Source organism: Opisthocomus hoazin, chromosome 17 (assembly GCF_030867145.1).
Source record: "Opisthocomus hoazin isolate bOpiHoa1 chromosome 17, bOpiHoa1.hap1, whole genome shotgun sequence".
Taxonomy (NCBI): domain Eukaryota; kingdom Metazoa; phylum Chordata; class Aves; order Opisthocomiformes; family Opisthocomidae; genus Opisthocomus; species Opisthocomus hoazin.
This window is the reverse complement of record NC_134430.1, coordinates 3,436,648-3,456,542: the sequence shown is the minus strand read 5'-3', so window position 1 is coordinate 3,456,542 and position 19,895 is coordinate 3,436,648. Positions and strand designations below refer to the sequence as shown.

The 19,895-nt window shown below is 42.3% G+C and overlaps 2 protein-coding genes across 8 annotated transcripts; one reads left to right on the top strand and one right to left on the bottom strand.

The window, feature by feature from the left end:
• The first annotated feature begins 377 nt into the window (after positions 1–377).
• On the top strand, positions 378–11,457 carry SRSF10 (serine and arginine rich splicing factor 10). Of its 5 annotated transcripts, none has more exons than XM_075437708.1 (6): positions 378–646; positions 2,761–2,867; positions 4,598–4,699; positions 6,333–6,495; positions 6,797–6,847; positions 7,021–10,227. In XM_075437708.1, the coding sequence occupies exons 1-6, from the start codon at positions 582–584 to the stop codon at positions 7,316–7,318; spliced, it is 786 nt and encodes a 261-aa protein (XP_075293823.1). In that variant the 5' UTR covers positions 378–581; the 3' UTR covers positions 7,319–10,227. The 5 variants fall into 5 exon arrangements, with proteins under 5 accessions (XP_075293823.1, XP_075293822.1, XP_075293826.1 ...); XM_075437707.1 differs by having other exon boundaries at positions 380–646; positions 6,794–6,847; XM_075437711.1 differs by lacking the exon at positions 7,021–10,227 and adding an exon at positions 10,235–11,457 and having other exon boundaries at positions 388–646.
• A 558-nt stretch (positions 11,458–12,015) lies between these two features.
• PNRC2 (proline rich nuclear receptor coactivator 2) lies at positions 12,016–16,354 on the bottom strand. Of its 3 annotated transcripts, none has more exons than XM_075437713.1 (4): positions 16,202–16,354; positions 15,495–15,630; positions 15,024–15,228; positions 12,016–14,272 (listed from the first exon to the last, which is right to left on the bottom strand). In XM_075437713.1, the coding sequence occupies exon 4, from the start codon at positions 14,252–14,254 to the stop codon at positions 13,832–13,834; it is 423 nt and encodes a 140-aa protein (XP_075293828.1). In that variant the 5' UTR covers positions 14,255–14,272; positions 15,024–15,228; positions 15,495–15,630; positions 16,202–16,354; the 3' UTR covers positions 12,016–13,831. The 3 variants fall into 3 exon arrangements, with proteins under 3 accessions (XP_075293828.1, XP_075293829.1, XP_075293827.1); XM_075437714.1 differs by having other exon boundaries at positions 15,495–15,610; XM_075437712.1 differs by lacking the exon at positions 15,495–15,630.
• Between the last annotated feature and the right edge of the window lie 3,541 nt (positions 16,355–19,895).

The following is a 19,895-nucleotide window of genomic DNA, read 5'->3' as shown; positions in this document are numbered from 1 at the left end:
AGCTCCCGCGCAGCGAGTCCTACCGCCCGACCCCCCAACCCGCCGCTGCCTCAGTCCGCTGTGCTGGCCGGCAGCGCAGGGCGAGCCATGGCGCCGGGTGCCGGCGGCGTGAGGCAGGTGCCGCCCTCTCTCCTCACAGCCGCCATCTTGCCCGCGCGAGGAGGCAGCTCGCGCGCTTCCCCCTCTTTCGGCGGGAAAAGCCAGCCGCCGCGGGAGCGGAGCAGTGCGCATGTGCGGGCGGTGCCGGAGAGCGAGGAGGGGCGCTCCCGCCCGGGCTGTGAGTGACGGCGGGCGGGCGCTTTCTGCGCAAGCGCACGTTCCGGCGCCAGACCGCGCATGCGCGCTGAGGGTAGGGCCGTTTTTGGCGCCGGCCGCCTCTCCGGCTTCCCCCCCAGTGTTTCGCTCCTGGCGCGGACCTCTCGCCGGAAGACCCGCCGGAAGTCTCGCGAGAGGCGGCGGGCGGGCGGCGGTGGCGCTGCGTGCAGCTCCGGAGGGGTCTCCTCAGCCGCTCGGCTCCCCGCAGCGCCTGGGCCCTGCCGCTCGCTCGCTCCCTGCCCCGCGCCCCCCCCCCCGCCGCCGCCATGTCCCGCTACCTGCGCCCCCCCAACACCTCGCTCTTCGTGCGGAACGTGGCCGACGACACCCGGTGAGTGGGGGCGGGCGCCAGCGGGGCGCGGGGGCCGCGCAGGCTTTGGCGGGCTGGCTAGGCCGCGCGGGCGGCGGGGCGCGGGGCCCTCCCGCAGCGAGGGAAGGGGACGGGGGGAGCTCGGCCCGCTCCCGCCTTAGCTTTCTCCCTGCCCTGCCTCCCGCGCCCTTCTCCATTTTCCTCGCGATGCTGCTCTGTTCCCTCCTCTCCACGAGGATCGGTTTGAAAACAGCGTCCAGGCAGAACAAAGCTGAGCTGGGAAGAAGCGGAGCTCTCGTAGCCGCGTTGGGGTTTGTCCGGCGGGAGATGGCGGCGGGATGTGCGTGGCCGCTGCCCCCGGGCCGTGCTCAGCAGCCCCGGGAGTTTCGCTCTGTTGAAATACAGCGGGTTTTATTAGAAGGGAGAAAACGGCGCCTTTGCTGTTGGTGTCCCCAGAATTCTTGGCGTGGTTGGTTCCGTTAGCGGGGTAATTGCTGCCCGTTCAGGTGGAATGTTATTGCATTAATTATGCCGCGTGTCCTCTTATGACACTCACTGTACGGGGGGGGGACACGGGGATACACAGTGCTTTTTCTCCGTAGTATTTGTATTGTGGCAAAATGCCGTAAGGAATAAATATGTGCAGCAGCTCAGTGAAAGAAGTTTTCACAGTGAATTGAAATAGTTAAGCAGTGTGTATTGTACAGGTTCTTGTTCATTGCTTGGATATTTTTAGTGAACTGCTAGATTTCTCCATTTCTGTTTTGCACTTTATTGTGTCCTTTTTGTGTTTGTTGTCAGCTGGGACACATTTATAGATCATATTCGTATAGACGACACATATGAGTTAGAGCACTCTTCCATTGTTAATTATTGTAGAATTTGCATGGAAGTCTCTGTAAGGTCTAGTTGTATAAAATACAAGCATCGGTTGTCAAACTTGCTGCCTGGGCAGTTTGCACCAAAGCTGTTTAGCAAATAACAGAAGTGTGAGCATGATGGAATGAGTTAAGAACCTTATTGTGGTTAAAAGCATAAATAGCTTCAAATCAAAAAATTTAAAATTTTTTTTGCGTGAATTTTCTTTTCTCTTTTGAATAGTTTATTTTACTGTAAGAACAGTCAGGGAGGACTGTTAACTTCCAGACTTTTTAAAATAGTGTGGGTCCTACTGAGGCTTTCACCATAAGCTTGTGATTAGACAGTACATTCTTCCTGGAGATTATTTCATTGTGAGATCTTGATGTTGGTTGTTGTAGTCGCTTTCTGCTACCATTGACTATATGTATGCACTGTAGATTCCTTCCCAACCAGTGACAAAGAGAAATGAATGGTAGTAACTGTTCCATACCACATAAATATGGTATTACATCAGTCTTTCTCGTACAGGTTATTGTCCTCAAATGACACAATAGTACTTGTAAAGAAGCTGATGTGATTAAGAAACCGCTTGGTTGAGGAGACAGTAGTTGTTTCAAGTATAGTTACAGATCTGTTCAACAGTTTTGTGCTCAGCTCTCTTAAAGCCACCTCTTTGGAAAAGCTATCCTAAGGGCATGAATGGTTGCTCACTCAAGTTTGTTCTATTTGATGTGGTTGTAAGTATTGATTATTCTATGGAAATTAGTACGTGTGACTGGTTTGTTCTCATACTGTTGATTTGGATCTTAGAGTTGAAGTTTGCATGTTGCAAAATCATTGTTAAGAGTTACACGGGGTACTTGAATAGCAGTAATTCTTAGATCCTTCTTCTCACTTTCTTCCCACCTTTGCTAGTACATGCTGCGATGGATTGACTAATACGTGTCACTTCTCAGTTTACACTTACATTTTAGAATTGTGTTGAACACTATTTTCAGAATGCCTCAGTATGTCTTAAGCATCCTGAGTCTGGAGTGTTTCAGAAGAGCCTAGTGTGTTGCTTAACAATGAACTGCTCAAACACTTTTTTCCCCTTGAAATGTTTTCATTTATCCTCTACCAACTGCTACCAAAAAGATGGGTGGTCATGTTGGTTGTGTATTTAAAAAAAAACAAACCTATTATTATCATCATCATCATTATTATTATTTTGGTATATGTTTTGTAACACCTTAAATAGGGGGAAAAAATATAAGATATTTGTGATATTCTAGGTCTGAAGACTTGCGCCGTGAATTTGGTCGTTATGGGCCTATAGTCGATGTATACGTTCCACTCGACTTCTACACTCGTCGTCCCAGAGGATTTGCTTATGTTCAATATCCTTTCTTCAGATGGCTGATTAGTGAGGGGTGTTGAAGTTTGAAATTCAAGTTTGTGTAAGAGGTAACAAATCTAAATGAAAAAGCAGTTTATTTTTGTGTTGTATCTAATAAGTGTCTTATATTGTGATGCTTCATTATTTTTGAAGATTAACTTCTCTCAATTGTTCTTTGCCTTTTTGCAAAACTTAAGTCCAATAATATAAAAGCTTGCTTATGTCACTGAGATTAATACTATATGATTTAAATGAAAATTTATCACTGACTCAGAATTGTCTAGCACGTTTTTATTATCACTGGTATGTAAGTAAACTTGTGCTTAGCAAACTGTGGCTGGTATTCATTGTTAATTTAACAAATGGAAACTGGAATCACTTGATCAAAATCAGATTGTATAAAAAATGAGGTGAACTTCGTTCTTTAATATTGTCCCCTAATTTACTGTCCTCTGTTGTTGCCTCAGAATGTAAAGCTGTACAGTAATGGCGACCCCAAAGAGAAAGCATGAAAGAACCTTTAGAGTAGAGTTCAACAATTAAGGCAAGTAGACAAGCCAAAGACCTCTTAAGGATCAGGCTTGAAGAGAAGGGAGAGTTTGGGAAAAGAAAAAATAAAGAAAAGCTGGAAGAAGGACAAGCCATAATGGGAGACAAAGCTTCGCTTTATCTACAAAAGGGGGAAAAGGTTGTTTTTCAAAGTAAAAGATAAAGCCATCTGTCATTTTTGGCCAAGCATCTCATGACAAGTCCTTCTGACAAGCACTTAAAGAGTTAAAGGTCAAGATGAAGTTGAATGGTGGCCAAGATTAAAGGAGTCATTCCTGATGTATCCTACAGAATAACAGTTTTTCTTCTGTTTGTCACGTAAGCAGTAATTTGATGAATGATTCTGGTTTAGTCCATTGACAAAACCTGTAATATTTCTCATGTGAGTACTACTGTAACTGTGGTCTTGAATGAAAGTGCATTCGTTCTTGGTTTATCAAGATAGATACCTACAACTTGATAGTTTATTTTCCGCATAGATGATGCTGATGATGAACTGAGTTGCCCCAATGAGAAAGGCAATTCATTCTTTCAGGTCACATAGCTGGAAGAAAGTGTGTGAATTGCAGTAGTGCTCAGTCTTGCTAATTAAAATGAGTAATGTCTGTGTTACGGAACATCTGACCTGATGGATAGTGTAGGGGTTTTGGGGTGTGCTTTTATCTCAGACTGTTGAAAGTCTGTATGCATGTCCATGGCATTACATAATTTAAACTTAAAATCAGTTGATGGAAAACAAGGAAAGCTTTATCCCAATTCTAAAATTAATAGGCTCATGTTAATTTTTACTGTTGATATATCTAACATAATGTAAGAGCTAGGGTTTAATTTTAGTAAAGTCAATGTAGTGGAGGGAACTGAATGACCATTAACAAATGTATTTTGAAAAGGATACCGGGTTTTTTCCCTTGCATAAGTACAAGTGGGAGAAGAAAAAAGTTAGGATATCACATAGCAACTGCTTGCTGATGAAGTTCATGGTCATATTATGAGATTTTATTACAGTTCTCAGATAGCTGGTGATTAATTAAAAAAAAAGTACACTTACGAGTGTGTACTGTAGCATGACCAAAAGAACTTAAAACCAAAAAAGTAAAATTAGAAAAATAACTTTGTTTTTTTTTATTTTAAATACCAAATCTGTAAACTACTCAAATTCCCAAGTACCTTAACACTCACCACATTTGAAGATGTCCGTGATGCAGAGGATGCTCTCCATAATTTGGATCGAAAGTGGATTTGTGGTCGGCAAATAGAGATCCAGTTTGCACAGGGGGATCGGAAGAGTAAGTGCCTTGCATGTATTTAATCAGACTATGATTTTTAGCCTTGATATTTAGTGCCAGGCAACATTACATGTGTTATTGCAATATGTTCTTCCTTGTATATAAATAGTATGTGGATGTTTTGCCTTTTAGTCAGTAACTATTAATTACTTGTTTTAATTAAAAATAGGTAACTAACTACAACGGTCACTTACCACAATCTGATTCTTGCTGCTAGCTGAAAATTCTGAAGAGCTTTCTTTGCAGAAACATCCTGTTGAAAACTCTCCCTGTCAAAATGAGTAGCCCAGTTTTAATGCATTTTAATATTTATGTTGTGTTGGAACATATTAGTGATTCTGTGTTGACATTTCCCAGTGCAGTCCAATTTCCAGGATTGAGGTAATGTCTTCATTTCATTTGGCTTCAGGATAAAAGTAAATTTTAAGGTATCTCAATTCAACATGGAACAGACGTTTTATTTTCTGAATAGGTAATTATAAAGAGAACTTAAATTTCTTTCCCAGCTGTTATTTGTATGCATACTCTTAATACACAGATACAGATATCACATAAAAATAAAGCATGCTGTTGGTAAACCTAACACATGCTTGTTGATCTAAAACAGGACTACAATACTCATGTGCAGCTTGGGAATAAAAGCGCCTTAAAGAACTTTCAGTTAAAGCTATCAATCAGACAACCTGACTGTCCAGGTTTCCCTCAGATGTGCACATTTAACTTTCATTGAAGTCAGTGGAAATTATGTACTCTGAAGGACAAGCTTCTGTCCTGTGTATAAACATTGGGATTTCTTCTAAGTTTCTGAAAAAAAATTAACAAAATCTAGCTTAGTGTTGTAAACAGCAGTACGTCAGACATTAAAATTGTAGCCATTTAGTACATATCATGTTTGTTGCAGCATGATATGTTTAAAATACTTTGAGCAAGGTCTATGAGTTTGAATGAGAATGGGATTTAATACAGAGTAAAGATAGCTGTGCTGCTTAGAGAAAATACAACAGGAGACTACTACATTTGTTCATCCTTCTTCATTATTTTAATAACTAAGCTACAGAGTGACTGTGGATCGTTGTACTGGCAGGGGGGTACTTTTAGAATCAAGCTTCTCTATATGTGGCATCCATTGCTGCTTCTGTATAAGCTGTCTTTTAATCATTAAAGACGAATGTGGATCAGGTGTAGTGCATGGTGCGGTGTAGTCAAGACAATGGGTGTTTAATTAATTCCCTGTTAGCCTTCACTTTTTGGATGAATTCAAGAATGTCAGAATGTTTCAGTCATAGGTTTGGCCTGTCATACCAGTTTCCAGGTGGCCTGAAATCACCTTAGCCAGTTTTTTGTTTTATGGAGTGTTAGTCCTTTCTTACTGGTTTTTGAGGTGGTTCAGTGGGTTTTTTTCCCCTAGGTTTATAGTGCCCACAAGGCTGCATTAATTTTTGTCCAGTGGTTAAAGCAACAAAAGGCAAATGGTATACAGCGATCTCTCATCTGTCCTTTTCGTAAACATGTCTGCTAGAACTGTGAATTAGGCTTTTTGCTAAGTACCAAAAATATGGATTAGTAGTGTCACTAAAGGGAAAGTAGGGCATCTTTTTTAATTTGAAATGTTAAATATTGCTATTTTTTACAGCACCAAATCAAATGAAAGCCAAGGAGGGGAGAAACCTATACAGTTCTTCGCGTTATGATGACTATGACAGATATAGGCGATCTAGAAGTCGGAGTTACGAAAGGAGACGTTCTAGAAGTCGTTCTTTTGATTACAGCTATAGAAGATCGTATAGTCCCAGAAAGTAAGTCTAGTGTGTGTTTGGCTTTGACTGCACAGCAGTCTGTTGGAGGAGAAACACCACATTGACTATTTAATTGTTAAAATTTGGAATAATCTTTTTCTATACTCACTTTGTAATTACTTGTGGGAGTTACATATCTTGCATGCTACATCAGATCAGAAATACTGAATGAAATTATTCTGTGCTTCATTGAAGAATAACTAAAAGCAAATGCACAGCTTGAAAAATAATTTATTAAGCATTTGTATAAATATATAGGTATTTGTCACCGTTTACTTTTTCTGATGTACCTTTTTAGCAGTAGACCTACTGGAAGACCTCGTCGTAGCAGAAGCCATTCGGACAATGATAGGTAAAATATTTTTTACATGCTTTAAATTGCAAACTAGATCACTGTATTCCTTTAATGATAGGTTTAAAAAAACATTTCTCCTGCAAAAAAATGGTAAACAATTTTTAATGTACTAGATGTCTAAGAGTAGTGTCTTTACATTCAAATCTCCTCTCTCCCCTTTATTCTGATAGGTTCAAACACCGCAATCGATCTTTTTCAAGATCTAAGTCCAATTCAAGATCACGATCCAAGTCACAGCCCAAGAAAGAAATGAAGGCTAAATCACGGTCTAGGTCTGCATCTCACACCAAATCTAGAGGCACCTCTAAAACAGATTCTAAAACACACTATAAGTCCAGCTCAAGATATGAAAAGGAGTCGAGAAAAAAAGAACCAGCTAGATCCAAATCACAGTCAAGATCACATTCTAGATCTAGGTCAAAATCCAGATCAAGGTCATGGACTAGTCCCAAGTCCAGTGGCCACTAACAGTGTATCCATGATGTTTTTAGGCATGTAAGATTCATTTACACGCAGTTCAGTTTACTTAAATTATCAGGAATATGATGTTGCAACAGTGCTAAAAAATATTTTCTTTGTCAGTTTTCCCTGTAGCCAACAATGGTTAAAATTAAAACAGTGTTGAGAAGCCACTGAGAGAGAGTGAGAAAGAGAGAGAGAGAATGTCCACTTGGTTAAACGTCATAGCTACCGATTTGGTTGTGGTGTCTCTATGTATATTTTTGTAAAGATTTGCATTTTTAATGCTTAGATATTGGTGATGACTTGATTGATCGTAACTTGCAACATTGTCCTATTAAAAATGTCATACCCGTAAAGAAGTTGGTACCAGTTTGTGCTGAACAGTTAAACTAACTGTTTAACTTGTTCTTTAATGCTGAACTTTGTGATGAAACAGAAAACTGGACAGCTGTAGTGCAACACTGACTGCTGTGAAATGCAGACTGGCAATTTTATGTTTCCATTGCTCAAAGGCAGGTTTCTGTGTTCTCCATGCCCACTGCCACGAGTAGGTTGGTAAATGGAGCTCTATGGAGAGACATTTTTGAGATTTCTCTTTAACCCTGCCCTCCGGAGAGATGGTACTAACATTGCATGTACGCCATGGGGAGAGAGTTGGTCTTGGAAGCTCATTCAGAGATTGCGCAGTGTCAGGACTTGTCAGGATAGAGGCTTCGCTGCTTTTGACCTGGCTGCTAGTACTAAATGTGTGAGGGGAAAAAACCCTTGAAATGGAAAATTAAATTCAGATTTCAGCAAATGGCAGAGCAACTAAATATTAGGTTGTGTGTACATTTTATGCAGTTTTTGTATCTATTCTAAATTTTAGTGTGCAGTTAACCATAAAATTGCTTAGTTTTCCTGCTGTTAGATACAAGTAGATTGTGTCGAGTTGTGTGTGTACAGTATATAAGAACTAAACTTTTATGCCAATGACTCCTGTGGTTAGTTGGTGTATTCATAGGTATAAAACTGTAGCCATCTCTCTTCTTAGAGTAACAAAGGCTTGCTTTTACACATCGAGAAGTATTTGGTCAAGCAAGCCTGAATCACTTCTTCCTCAGAACGGATAGTGATTTGGTTAAAAGATTTCATTTTACTTAAGAACAAATGTTTGAAGTTGGATATAAACAAGAGCTGCATCTCTAGCTATTTAGTTTATCACTAATACAGTATATTTAGTAAATTGAATGTGAAAAATAACAAAACCAGTGTGTAATCTTACCAGTATTTCTCTGGAAGGCAAGATACTTTGTTATGAAAATGGCTTTTGGCGTTGTTTTTTTTTCTATTTACCTTCAAAAGCCAGCATCAAACACCTAGTGTTCCTTGCTGTCTTACGTAGTAGCATATGAAGACATCGATTTCAAAAAGTTCCTTTCTGAGAAATGTTTTAGGTTTGGATTTTAGTGTTTTCAGCAGGGCCTTTGAAGAAATGCAGATGGCTTTTAAATACTGGCAGTGGAACGTGCTTAGGGGGTTGGTTCTAGAATCTTTGTACATTTGATAGTATTTCTAACTTTTTCTTTACTGTTTGCAGTTAATGTTCATGTTCTGCTATGCAATCATTTATATGCACGTTCCTTTAATTTTGTAGACTTTCCTGGATGTATAGTTTAAAAACAGCAAAAAGTCTATTTAAAACTGTAGCAGTAGCGTGCAGCTCTAGCAGAGGAAAGTTGTGGGATTAAACTTTGTATTTCCTTTCTTATAGAGGCTTCTAAAAAAGGTATTTTTATATGTTCTTTTTAACGAATATTGTGTACTACCTTTAAAACATCAATGTTTTGATCAAAATAACTAAAGACCCAGCTTATTTTCTGCTTGCTGTAAATTTAGCAAACATGCTGTAATAAAAAAATGAAGGAAATACGGATCCACTGGAATTATTGTAGCTTTAGAATTTGACTCCAGAGCATGGTTAGGAGTAGAACTATGCATCCCTTATGGAGTAAAATCCGTACTATGGTATTTCAGTAAAGTCAGGAATTTATCATTTAATATCTGAATAGGTATCATGTCACATTTTTAAAGGGTACTAGACAAAGTAAGAGTGATAAGCGTATGTTTTAGTCTAATATATTGACATTTCTTTTCCATTAACTTTCATTATTGCTGGATGGACTTCCCTATGGTTATAATTCAGATATTATTAGCCAGGTTATGGACTACTTAAAATCAGCAATTGAAGATTCATGTAGAACCAGATTTTTGGTATCACTTTATCGATTTACATTTGCTGAATCAAAAATTGCACCAGCAGTGGTGCTCTAGAAGGTGGTAAAACTTTGTTGATGACATTTAAAATTCAAGCTGCCTCCTGGCGTGTTTGGTATTTACAACTGGTTCTTCTTATGCCACTGAATGAAAACAACTCTGAAAAGCACTTAACTGCTTTGATAAACCCACTCTTACACTTTGTAAGTTGAGCTCTGATCGTCTGGTAGCTGTCCATACAAATGGCTTGTAGCAGCAGAAACCCCCGCCCTTTGTCAGCTTTCTTAAATGAATGTAGTCTTTAAGTCTAAATTCCTGCTTAAAAGCAGACACGTGGCTGTGTCGTGGGAAAGCGTGGTGGTGTTTTTGTCAGCAGCCTGCAGAGGATTGCTGAGCCTGATGTTCACCCTAGACCAGCCAGAGTTACAGCTGGATGGGTGGGGAGGAGGGGGGAGAGCATCTTTGTGTCCAGGCTGAGGTTCTAATTTGACACTGCAGAGTAACAGTAACTGTACCTTAAGTATTTTGTCAGCATGTCCTTATATTGTGTGCCTCAACATTTATGTATAGCACAGTTTAAATTTTTTTTTTTGTTTTGAAAATCCAATTCATTGCAAGTATAATGTAGTATCTGACAGTTCTGATGGTTCTTTCTTTCTCTCCCAGAGGTAGGACTAAACTTTGACTTGACTTGTGTATATGAACAAGCCAGAAAAGCCGAACACAAACCCACGATGTTTCAAGAGTGCATGAATAAAGATGTTGTCCTAGTTCTTGCTCCCATGGAAAAATTGTGAAGAAGCTGTTCTGTGGGCCTTTCAGTTGGGGACGAGTTAGCAGGATGTGGCCAAAAGGGCAGGGAATGTTTCCGCATTCGTGCGAGTCAAGCCACAGCCCATCTAGATAACATCTCCCTTCCTTGATGCAGGTCTCCTAGTCCTGCTCTAAAAAAAGCAGTAGCCTGTCTTGTGCAAGCTACCTGCAGGTTATGCACAGCTGGAATGCAAGAACATACGCAGGCTGCAAAAGATCATGTATAGGCATCTTTCTTTTGGAGTCTCAAGAACGGTGGGAATTATGTTTTTCTGTGGTGAACTAGATTTTGTCATTCCTGCAAAATTTGTAGAATTGAAGTAGTAATGTAAAAATTCTGCTGAAAGTAGTGGCTGTGCTCCAAAGTATCTGCAGCGTGTTGATTTATCTCAGCAGTAATAGAAGGCTCTATGGGAACTTCTTTTTCACCAAAAGTCCGTGCACCCAACTGATAATTAAAAATCTTAAATTTAGTGGTTAAGTAGCTGGGTGTTTAAATTAGGGACTATAATAGACTGGTCTCTGAAAGCTAAATGTTATCCTTTCTATGTCTTTTAAAGATGTTTAAATGTACAGTATAATGGCTTTATTCAAAGTGGAAACTTTCAATTTAAATGTTATTTTGAGCTCTCTTCTTGGAAAGAGCTTTTTTTTTCTGACTGTTTAGTCTGTGGTAACAGCTTGAAATCTGTTCAGAGAAGGGCAATTGGATTGATAGACATTGCAGCACTGCTACTGGATTTTTTTTGGCAGAGATGTTGCAGATGAACATTTTGAAGTACAAAGGGATAAATTTACACATTTTTAGGACATAATCACCCATTAATAATTGCTGGTTTTCTCCATTTATCTTGTAACTTGCTTAAAAAGTCTGTAGTCCATTGCTATAATATTTGTCTAAAGATGCTCTTACTGATGAGACTATTATAGGAAGGGAAGACTATGTACCCTGTAGTGTGTTTGATCAAAAGATGCTGATGTTTTATTCATACACATCCTTTCTTCTTGAGTTTTGTGTTCCATCTGTGCAAATAACCCTGTGAATTGGGAATAAAATGTACAAGTTTTGACTATAACTTGAGAGCACCTTCTGACTTAATTAATACAGCCGTAGCCTGTTGGAGATTGGTCACTGAGCGGTGAAGGCCCGAGGAGGTTCCCTCTAGTGCTGAGCCGGCCGCAGAGCGTGCTGAGCTCTGCTGAGCTGAGCTTAAGCTGCATCTGCTCAGACCAGCTTGCCTGGCTTACAGTTGCGCTTTCCTGGGCAGAGCTATGCCCTTCAGCAGGCTTTGGTTTTGTCATGTTAGTGTTCATTTCCCAGCCCTGGGTTCGCAAACCCCCGGCAAGGCGTGAAGGAGAGGGCTGTGGTTGAAGCCTCTGCTTCATCATAAAGCCATTTCCAGCCTATTCCGACACCCAGCCTGAAGGGACACACACCATGTGTCCGTGTTTCTCAGGTTGCTGGTTCTTACCAGATAAAGGGAATTGTAGTTTCTTGCCAGCTAAGGGTATGACAAGGGGGTGTTTAAATACATGCGTCAGTATTCTGAAGTGTCAGAGCTTTACAGAACTTCTTAAGCTGCCAAGATGATGTAATCCCACTTTTCTGTTACCACCTTAAAATAAATAGATGCTTTTAGGGGGTGAGAAGTTTAGTTTATTTAAATTTTTCTTGTTTCCAATTTGTACATTTGCCATTAGTAATGGACAATTTGAAGCCGAGTACACACAATTGTAACTGGGATACAGCTCATTCACTGGTGAAGGTCCAGGTCGCAAAGACGTACATTTAAAGACTGCCAATTCCATCGTATTTGGAGCAATAGATTTGTAAACATTCAACCAGCTGCCAATGCATTTTGAATGTACAGAAAGACATCTCAAAGAACATTCCACAATCTGCGAAACTCCCTTCCACATTAAAGCACTGTTTTAGTCATTACTGTATTTTTACATAACCTTGGATTCTGTTATCGCAGTTCAGTTGTTCCGATTACAGAATCAACGGAGCTGTGACAGCACTGAAATCCGTGCGCTGCCCCATCTGAAGTTCACATATTCTAGCAAATACTGGGACAAGTGAATGTTGTAGCATTGATTCATTTTAGGAACAAACACTTGCAGTATTTCAGTTTCGTCAAGCACCCAAACTCAGCCATTTGCATTCTTGTGAAACATCCAATTTGATTTCAAACACCTTTGTGTTTTTCATAATTTCATAAGCACCTCTCCTATACATTCAGAACATTATCTTAAACTTCAGCAGCTTTTTTTTTTGTTTTTTTTTTTATTTTATTAAAAAAAGCCTCTTTTGCACTGATTTTACTTCAAAAATGAGCTCACAACCAAGTAAAACGTGCATATTCACTGCATGTTAAGTGCAAGGGCACAGCCACAAATGTCTTTTTTTTTTTAAACAAAATATCTTCTTTTAAATCAGGCCATGTGCTCAACATGGTCATCTTACATTCACCAGTTTTGTACTAAAAAATACTTCTGTGCAGGAAAGCCCAGCATAAATTTACATATGCTACAAAGTTTTACATTTATTTACATGGCTCTGTCTTCCCTATGAAAACACTTTAATACCTGCCACAAGCTACTGTAACTTACAACAATTATTGCAGGGTAACGTAACTACTCCACCTTTTCCACAATTTTAAAAACATGATACAAAAATGTATTTCAGAACTCATCAGTGCAATGGAAATACAAAGGATGTGTTTAGGTTTTGGCAGTCACCTGGCAATGCAGCGTCCTTAGTTGGCACAGTCTGACTCGTGAAGTATTGCTAGAGCTGAAGCGAGGTAACCACCACTTTGCCCGATGTGCTCTTCCATCAGGAACATGCACTGATACAGTTCCTAGATCTAAATTTTAGTCACAGGCTTGAAATGTTTGTCCACCAATTCAGGAGTGCCAAATCCAGCTCACAGATGTAACCAGAAGAATCTGTTCTACCTAGTACCTAGGTGGAGGCTGCCTCTGCTCAGCAAAGCTGCTCTGCAGAGTTTAACTAGCAAATTTTACATGTTTGAAAAGCAGCAAAGTACCTGACTAGAACTTTCAGTGCATGTTTTTCAAGTTAATGCTGCATTAAGTTAGGCAAAAGCTGGTTTTCTAACACCACACCAAAAAGTAGTCACAATTCCAATTTGGAGAGACAGTCCCATTTACTCCTACAATAAATAAAATAAATGGCGACTGTTCAGGATTTGATTAGGTTGATTACAGGGAAAATACTTATTTCACAGTGAAGTGAACACAGCACACAACTTTTGAGGTAAAACATTAGGGGAATGTAAACTTCCCCCTTCTTTTCCAAGTGACTAACTACATGCAGCAACAACATCTAGTTCTGTACACCTCTGCATCTGGAGTTAGGAGTAAGAACTCTCAAATTTGAAACCCTGTAAATTAAATAACTTTAAGAATATGAACAGTTACATCTCAAGCCTGGACTTTAAGTAATGTTTTAAGCTGAAACGTCATTATTTCTTTATCAGAAGGTTTGAAAGAAACAGGTACCCAGTGGCTTGGTGGCTTAGGAAGAACACTTGGTGAGGGTGGCTCACTAAATTTTGCTCCAGCATAGTTCTGATTGGTTTGAGGTGTGAAAAACAGGTTGCGATCTGATAAAGTAGGACTCCAATTTTGATTACTGGGGAAATGAACATTGTTCTTTCCCCCTTTCTGCATGGCCTGCCATGCACCAGGTGACGAGTTGCATCCATGTCCTCTTTCTTTTTTCATATAGGTCTTCATCTGCGAATTCTGGTCTTTATTCTTCTGCCTCTTTTTAAGTTGTTGATGGTTCTTGGTGGTATTTCTAGACTGGGGAACTGGAATGTTGAATCTTTCTCCACCACCCATCTTCAACTTAAATGTCACCTGTAAAAACGGGAAAAAGTCAGTGGAGTTTGCACTACTACGTTTTTTTAAAAACGGAAAATATTTCAGAGAATTTTTAGATTCTAAGCAAGGGACTGAAATCCATCTGACCAAAACTGGTGTCAGTTGAAAGCAGCAGTTTTCCCCTTTACTGGATGACACTTCAATAATATCTAAGAACTTAGCTGACACACTCATGAGAACTGAGTTACAATGCAGCGTTATCTTCCCAGCGGGAGATTACTGACTCTCTGCAATGGCTTAACAATTCTGCTGCTGATGGCTGACCAGCACGTCACATACCAATCCATCCCTGAGGCACTGTGCCCCAGTCCCCTCATCAACCGTCACGGCTTTCTCTACCCAGTTATGAAAACGCTGGTCCTCCAGGCAGCCCAACTACTGAATATGCCACTTCCTTTTCTCCTCAGCAAAAGGTGTTACTGGAAGAATGTGAAAGGCACACTGCTCGCAAAATACACTGCCAAATTTAAGGTGTTAGTATTTAATACTGAAGACATTTAAACCAAGCTTATTACACCTAAAGATGTGGGCAAAGCTTGCGCTGATAAATCCACTCCCGTGTCTTTCTGGTAAGTCCCAAGAAATACTCCAGCAAACTGAAAACAGCCTCAAGTGGATAGCAGCCATCTGTAACTGAACTTCCAAAGGAGACAGCCAGATACTATCACACAGTCCTTGGCACCTTCCTGCTGGCTCTCCTGCAGATTCCCCTCCCACCCCTGTTTACCTTTCAGTTGTCTTCTCAGATTGCACGCTCTCCAACTCTTGGCCCCTTTCTTGCTTCCAAGCCTGAAAGAGTAGGTGCTGCCTTTTGCTGGACTCCTTCCTTTGGCTAGGAATAGAAGTTTTCATGGGCTGATCTGCTGTATTCAGCCAGGGAGCCGAGCCCAACATCGGATTCTCGGCACAGAAGCTCCAAGAGAGAAGTCCCACTGCATAAAGGAGAAAGAAGTTTGAACTCAGGTTAAGGAAACAATTGCTTCCCTTTCAAAACAGAGAGTTCATATCAGTTATGTCTTATTTGTTAAAGCTGACGATATACTTCAAACTTTAAAAAAAACAACCAAACACCGCAGTATTTATCTCACTCTATTTACATAACTTCACCATCACACTTACCATTTCACAACGAATAGCATTTTTATCATGCTATATATAGATCTTGTAATAAATAGTTAAGGAGCAGCAAGAAACTTACCCTTTTTTTTTTTTCAGTAGGGGCAAAAAAGTCAAATCCACTGGAAAATATTTTGGGGTGAACTCTTAGGCAACCAGCGCTTCAATGCATCACTCCTGGCCACAAAGGAACCCTTCCTGAAAACCACCCTTGAGCTCTGTGGGACCAGGACAGGACAGCACCGCCCCAGTTACTGCCCAGCAAGGGTCCCAACCCTCCTCCAGTCTCCACCACGCAGTTCCAGTTCTAATCAACTGTTTTTTTCACTTTCGTTAGCAAAATAATTCCTCGTTAACTCGACACTAATTTCCTATTTAGCCTATGGCTCATCCTCTCCTTAAATCTTTAATTAAGGCTCTCCAGTTCGTTCACCTCCCCCTAAGCGATGTGTCACTCCCAGCACCCCCAGCCCATCTCTCCCCAGAAGCTCCAGGAAGAGCCGCCCAGCTTCACTTCCAGCCTTCGCCTTGTAACTAAAACGAAGGGCCGAGGTAACGTCGTCAGCGCCCACCAAGCTGCTGTTTGCTCCCACCGGAGCCGCCCGCACAGCCCCGGCGCTTGCGAGCGCTCCGTCCGTTCGTCTCCAAACCTTCTCCCGACCCCTCGCCCCGCCTGACCCCGCGGGGAGCCGGGAACCCCCGGCTCCACTTCCCCAACAATGGAGTAGCCCAGGGAGCACAACATGGCGGCGACAACGCCCGGCCCTTCCCGCACCGCTCCTCCCTTACCGACTTCTGTCCGTCTCGTTCGCCCGCAAGCACAGACACACACACGGGCCGTTAGGAACCGACCCCGCTGCTCCTCCGCCGTCTCTCTCCGACACCCCCCCCCCCAAAAGCAGCCTAAATTGCTCCACCAACTCCTTCCGCTGCCCCTCTGTCTCCCACACAAAATGGCTGCCGCCTCCCTACGCCGTATAACACCCTCGTCCTTCTCCCCCCCTCCCCAGACCACCCTGCTCCAGCCAATGGGAGCGCGCTGCCTGTCCTCTCCGCCAATCCGAGCCAAGCCCCGCCTGTTGCCGGGCGGAGACGGGGCAGACCGGGCGGGCGGGGCCGCCGTTTGAATCTCCTCAGCGCAGGGCAGCTCGGGAGCGGCCGCGGCCCCTCCGCGGGGGTCCCGGGCCCGGCAGCCAGCTTCCCCCCTCCCCCCCTGGAATTACCACAACAAAAGGTGGGGGCGGCCACGCCAGCTGCCGCTTGGGCCTTCAAAGAGGTAAAAGAATTAACAACAACAACAACAAAAAGACCCCCACCCTCCTGCTGTAAGAGGGTTCCCTGGATTCAGCGAACAAAGAGCAGAACACAGCCGGGCCGAGACCCCCCGCAGCTTTCGGGTCGCCAGATGGGGTAGCTGGAGTCCCTCGAGCCCGTACCCCACACCGACATTTACTTCAATAATTTTTAAAATTTAAACATAATTGAGAGGGATTTTAAATCTCGAAACGGAGGGAGCGGCGCGAAGGGAAAAGGCCCTCCGGTTTTGAACTGCTGTCGTGGGGAGGGGTTCAGAGCTGTCCAGGCCCCGGCCGCTGTTTTCATTCGCGTACTCTTTTATTTTGCCTCATGTACACCGAAACCCATGAGATTCGGCCTTTGCCGCCACGCACAGACTCTCTGAAAACGACCCCAAACCAAAAAACCCGCAGACTCCCAGCGATCTGGGGCCGCTGCCAGCGCGTAGGGGCCCGCCCGGCACCGCGCAGGGACCGGAGAAAAAAAACAGGCAGCAACTCCTTCAGTTTAACACCACCAGGGCAGAGGGAAGTAGTTAAACCCAACCCATGAACAGTCAAAGTTTCTCTTTTGCAGTATAGACAGACACCTTCAGTTCATTAAGGTACCCTGCACTTTGAGCTACAGAATGGGAAAATCACTGCCTTCTTCCTTTGTCTGTAAACCACTGAAAACAGAGCTGGTTTCCCACGGAGCAGCACCTGGTTGTCGCAGGTCTGAGCCATCAGAGGGTCTCCAAGCACCAACAGGACAGCGTTAAGTACTCCGAAGAGACGCTGTGTCTTTAAGAAGTTTGCATTTCATTATGCAGTGTTCCTGAACAAGACGCGGTATGTGCTAATACAGAAAATGTGTTGACATAACCGAGCCCAGACCTTTGTTCATGTTTTTTTATTGTATGTTTGCACAAACCAAGCTGAGATTAATTTGTTTTCTCCTTGTGCTCTGTATTTCTTGGCATAATGTTAGGGCTAAGATCCTTTCAGTAGTTTTCATTTAAAAGACGACAACAGTATCTGCTGTAACCAAACACACATTGAAACTCCACCAGTTATCTCAAACAACTCTCCTATAATGCACATCAGCAGATTTTTGCTTTGGTTCTATCTTTAGTGTGTTTATATCTGCTAAAACATCATCTCAGTGTGCAGATGTTTTTAAGTCAGGACATGTCACTGAGATTTAGAAATAGCATTTTACTGGCTGCAAATGTGCTCTCTTGTCTGGGGAGTGGAACAGCCACGTACTTTTCAATTCAGATCAAGGATGACACAAGGTCTGGCAGTTTTTCCTCAGTACCTTTTAGATATTTCAAAAAAATCTTGTCTTTCAGAATTGGCTCTGGGGTCAGGCTGACAGATTTAGCCAGAGGGGAGCAGGAAATGTCAGTGATAAACCAGTCCTACACTTGTACAGAAATTGTTTCACTGAAACACACCAGGAAACAGTTGAACACTCCAGTAAATTGTGTCATTGACAGTTCAGGCAGGAACACAAGGGGTATTTTTAAAATCAAAAGGGCAGGCAGTCCAGAATATCTGAAACACCATAATGCCCAACTTGCAAACAAAGAGAAAGCCATGCTTCACACTTCAGCTGCTAAAACCTAGGGCAGGTTTGCTCTTCTGCAGTGGAAGAAAAAGAGGTATTCCCAGAGCTGTGGTAGCCCTAACATGTATGGAAGCACTCAGGTGCCTGACCTGGACTGGACTGCATGTCCTGAAGACACAGCACAGACTCGGTCCCAGGGTTCAGTTTTGATCCCTTATCATCAAGATCTGAGCTCCCTTCAAGAGAAGTTACTTCACTCCCTCACATAATGATTTTTAAACCTTCTTTCTTTTTTCCAATGGCCTTCCAAAGCTCATAGCACTATATTGAGCTCAGTTAGATGCGGGCAGGCTGTCTGGGCTGCCTCCAGGAGCAGCTTACACCCACTGCCCCTGCCATGCAGCCCTCCATCGCTGCAGCCGAGGTCCCAGAGGCTGTGCCCTCAAACACACTGCTTGAACAGGCTGGTGTCCCCAACTCTGACCTTGCTGTGCATTGCTACCTGGAGACACAGGCTCAATGACTTCACAACACCTGTGCTACATGCACTTATAACCTATTGTACAGGTTTTTTTCTTTTGTGCAAATGTCTGCTTGGTCTGGATTATTCTGCTCCCTCTAGGTAACCCAAGGCTGACTGCAGTAACTACTGAAGTTTCCTCATGTTCCCATGAAGCCAGTTTCTTCAGTAGGATCTACATCACCCCTCTTGGCCTTCCACCAAACTTCTGCTGCCACAGTGACAACAACTTAAGGTTTTTCCTAGCCACTATTATTTTTCACTCAGTATCTCCATTCCCTCTCAAAGCAAGTGTTAATACCAGCCCAGGGAAGTGGCTCCATCTGTGCTGGCATTGCCATAACTAGCAATTTGCACAGAAGTTCCAGTGAAGACAAAGTTCCCAGAGCTTTGTTAGCCCCAAACAGAAATGCTTCCAGCTGTGATGGAGATGGCTCTAACCACACACATAATACCAGAGCACTTCCATGGAAATACCCACTGATGGACACTGCAGGAAGTAAGTGCCACAGATGAATCATTTGTTTAGTCAGTGGTAAACCATTGCCCCAGTTTTATTCCACAGGTGACAAGCTTCTGGTGGTACATGATTTTTAGAGCCATAAGAAGTAACACCTTGGCATTACTAAGAGTCCCATGACACACTTGAAACTAGTTAAATGTTTCCATTTGAGCCAAACATTAACCAGGATGACAATCTTCCTAAGTTTTGCTTGTGTGGGAGATGTGTTGAGTCTGTATTTTCTTAAAAATCTGCATGAAAGTATTGAATATACAGTAACATTTAGAATATCTTTTATGCTCTTTGGCAGCACCCCTGTTTCTCGATCAGATAAAGCTCAGGAAATCCAGAGCAGTGAGTTGCAGGAACTAGGTGGATATTTCAATCTCTCCAGAGTAAATAGAGAAGAGGTACAAGGCAAGTGCCCCAACAGTTCAATAAAAGTATGTACTTTAATTGCTTAAAGGTCCTTATAAGTTTGTTGTTCAATAAAGCAGAGGCAGAATACCTAAAGATACTTTCTATGTAAGCTGTAGACGTCAGTTAGGTCAGTGTCCACCAGTACCTGAATTGCATCGTCTCCAGAGTAAGAGTTTGCTCCTCTGCACTGCTGA

Excerpts from the sequence above, each read along its gene's own strand:
- SRSF10 (XM_075437707.1), top strand. The coding sequence starts at position 582 with ATGTCCCGCTACCTGCGCCCCCCCAACACCTCGCTCTTCGTGCGGAAC. Across the intron at positions 647-2,760 it reads AACGTGGCCGACGACACCCG|GTCTGAAGACTTGCGCCGTG; the intron begins GTGAGTGGGGGC and ends GTGATATTCTAG. Across the intron at positions 4,700-6,332 it reads TGCACAGGGGGATCGGAAGA|CACCAAATCAAATGAAAGCC; the intron begins GTAAGTGCCTTG and ends TATTTTTTACAG.
- PNRC2 (XM_075437713.1), bottom strand. The coding sequence starts at position 14,254 with ATGGGTGGTGGAGAAAGATTCAACATTCCAGTTCCCCAGTCTAGAAAT.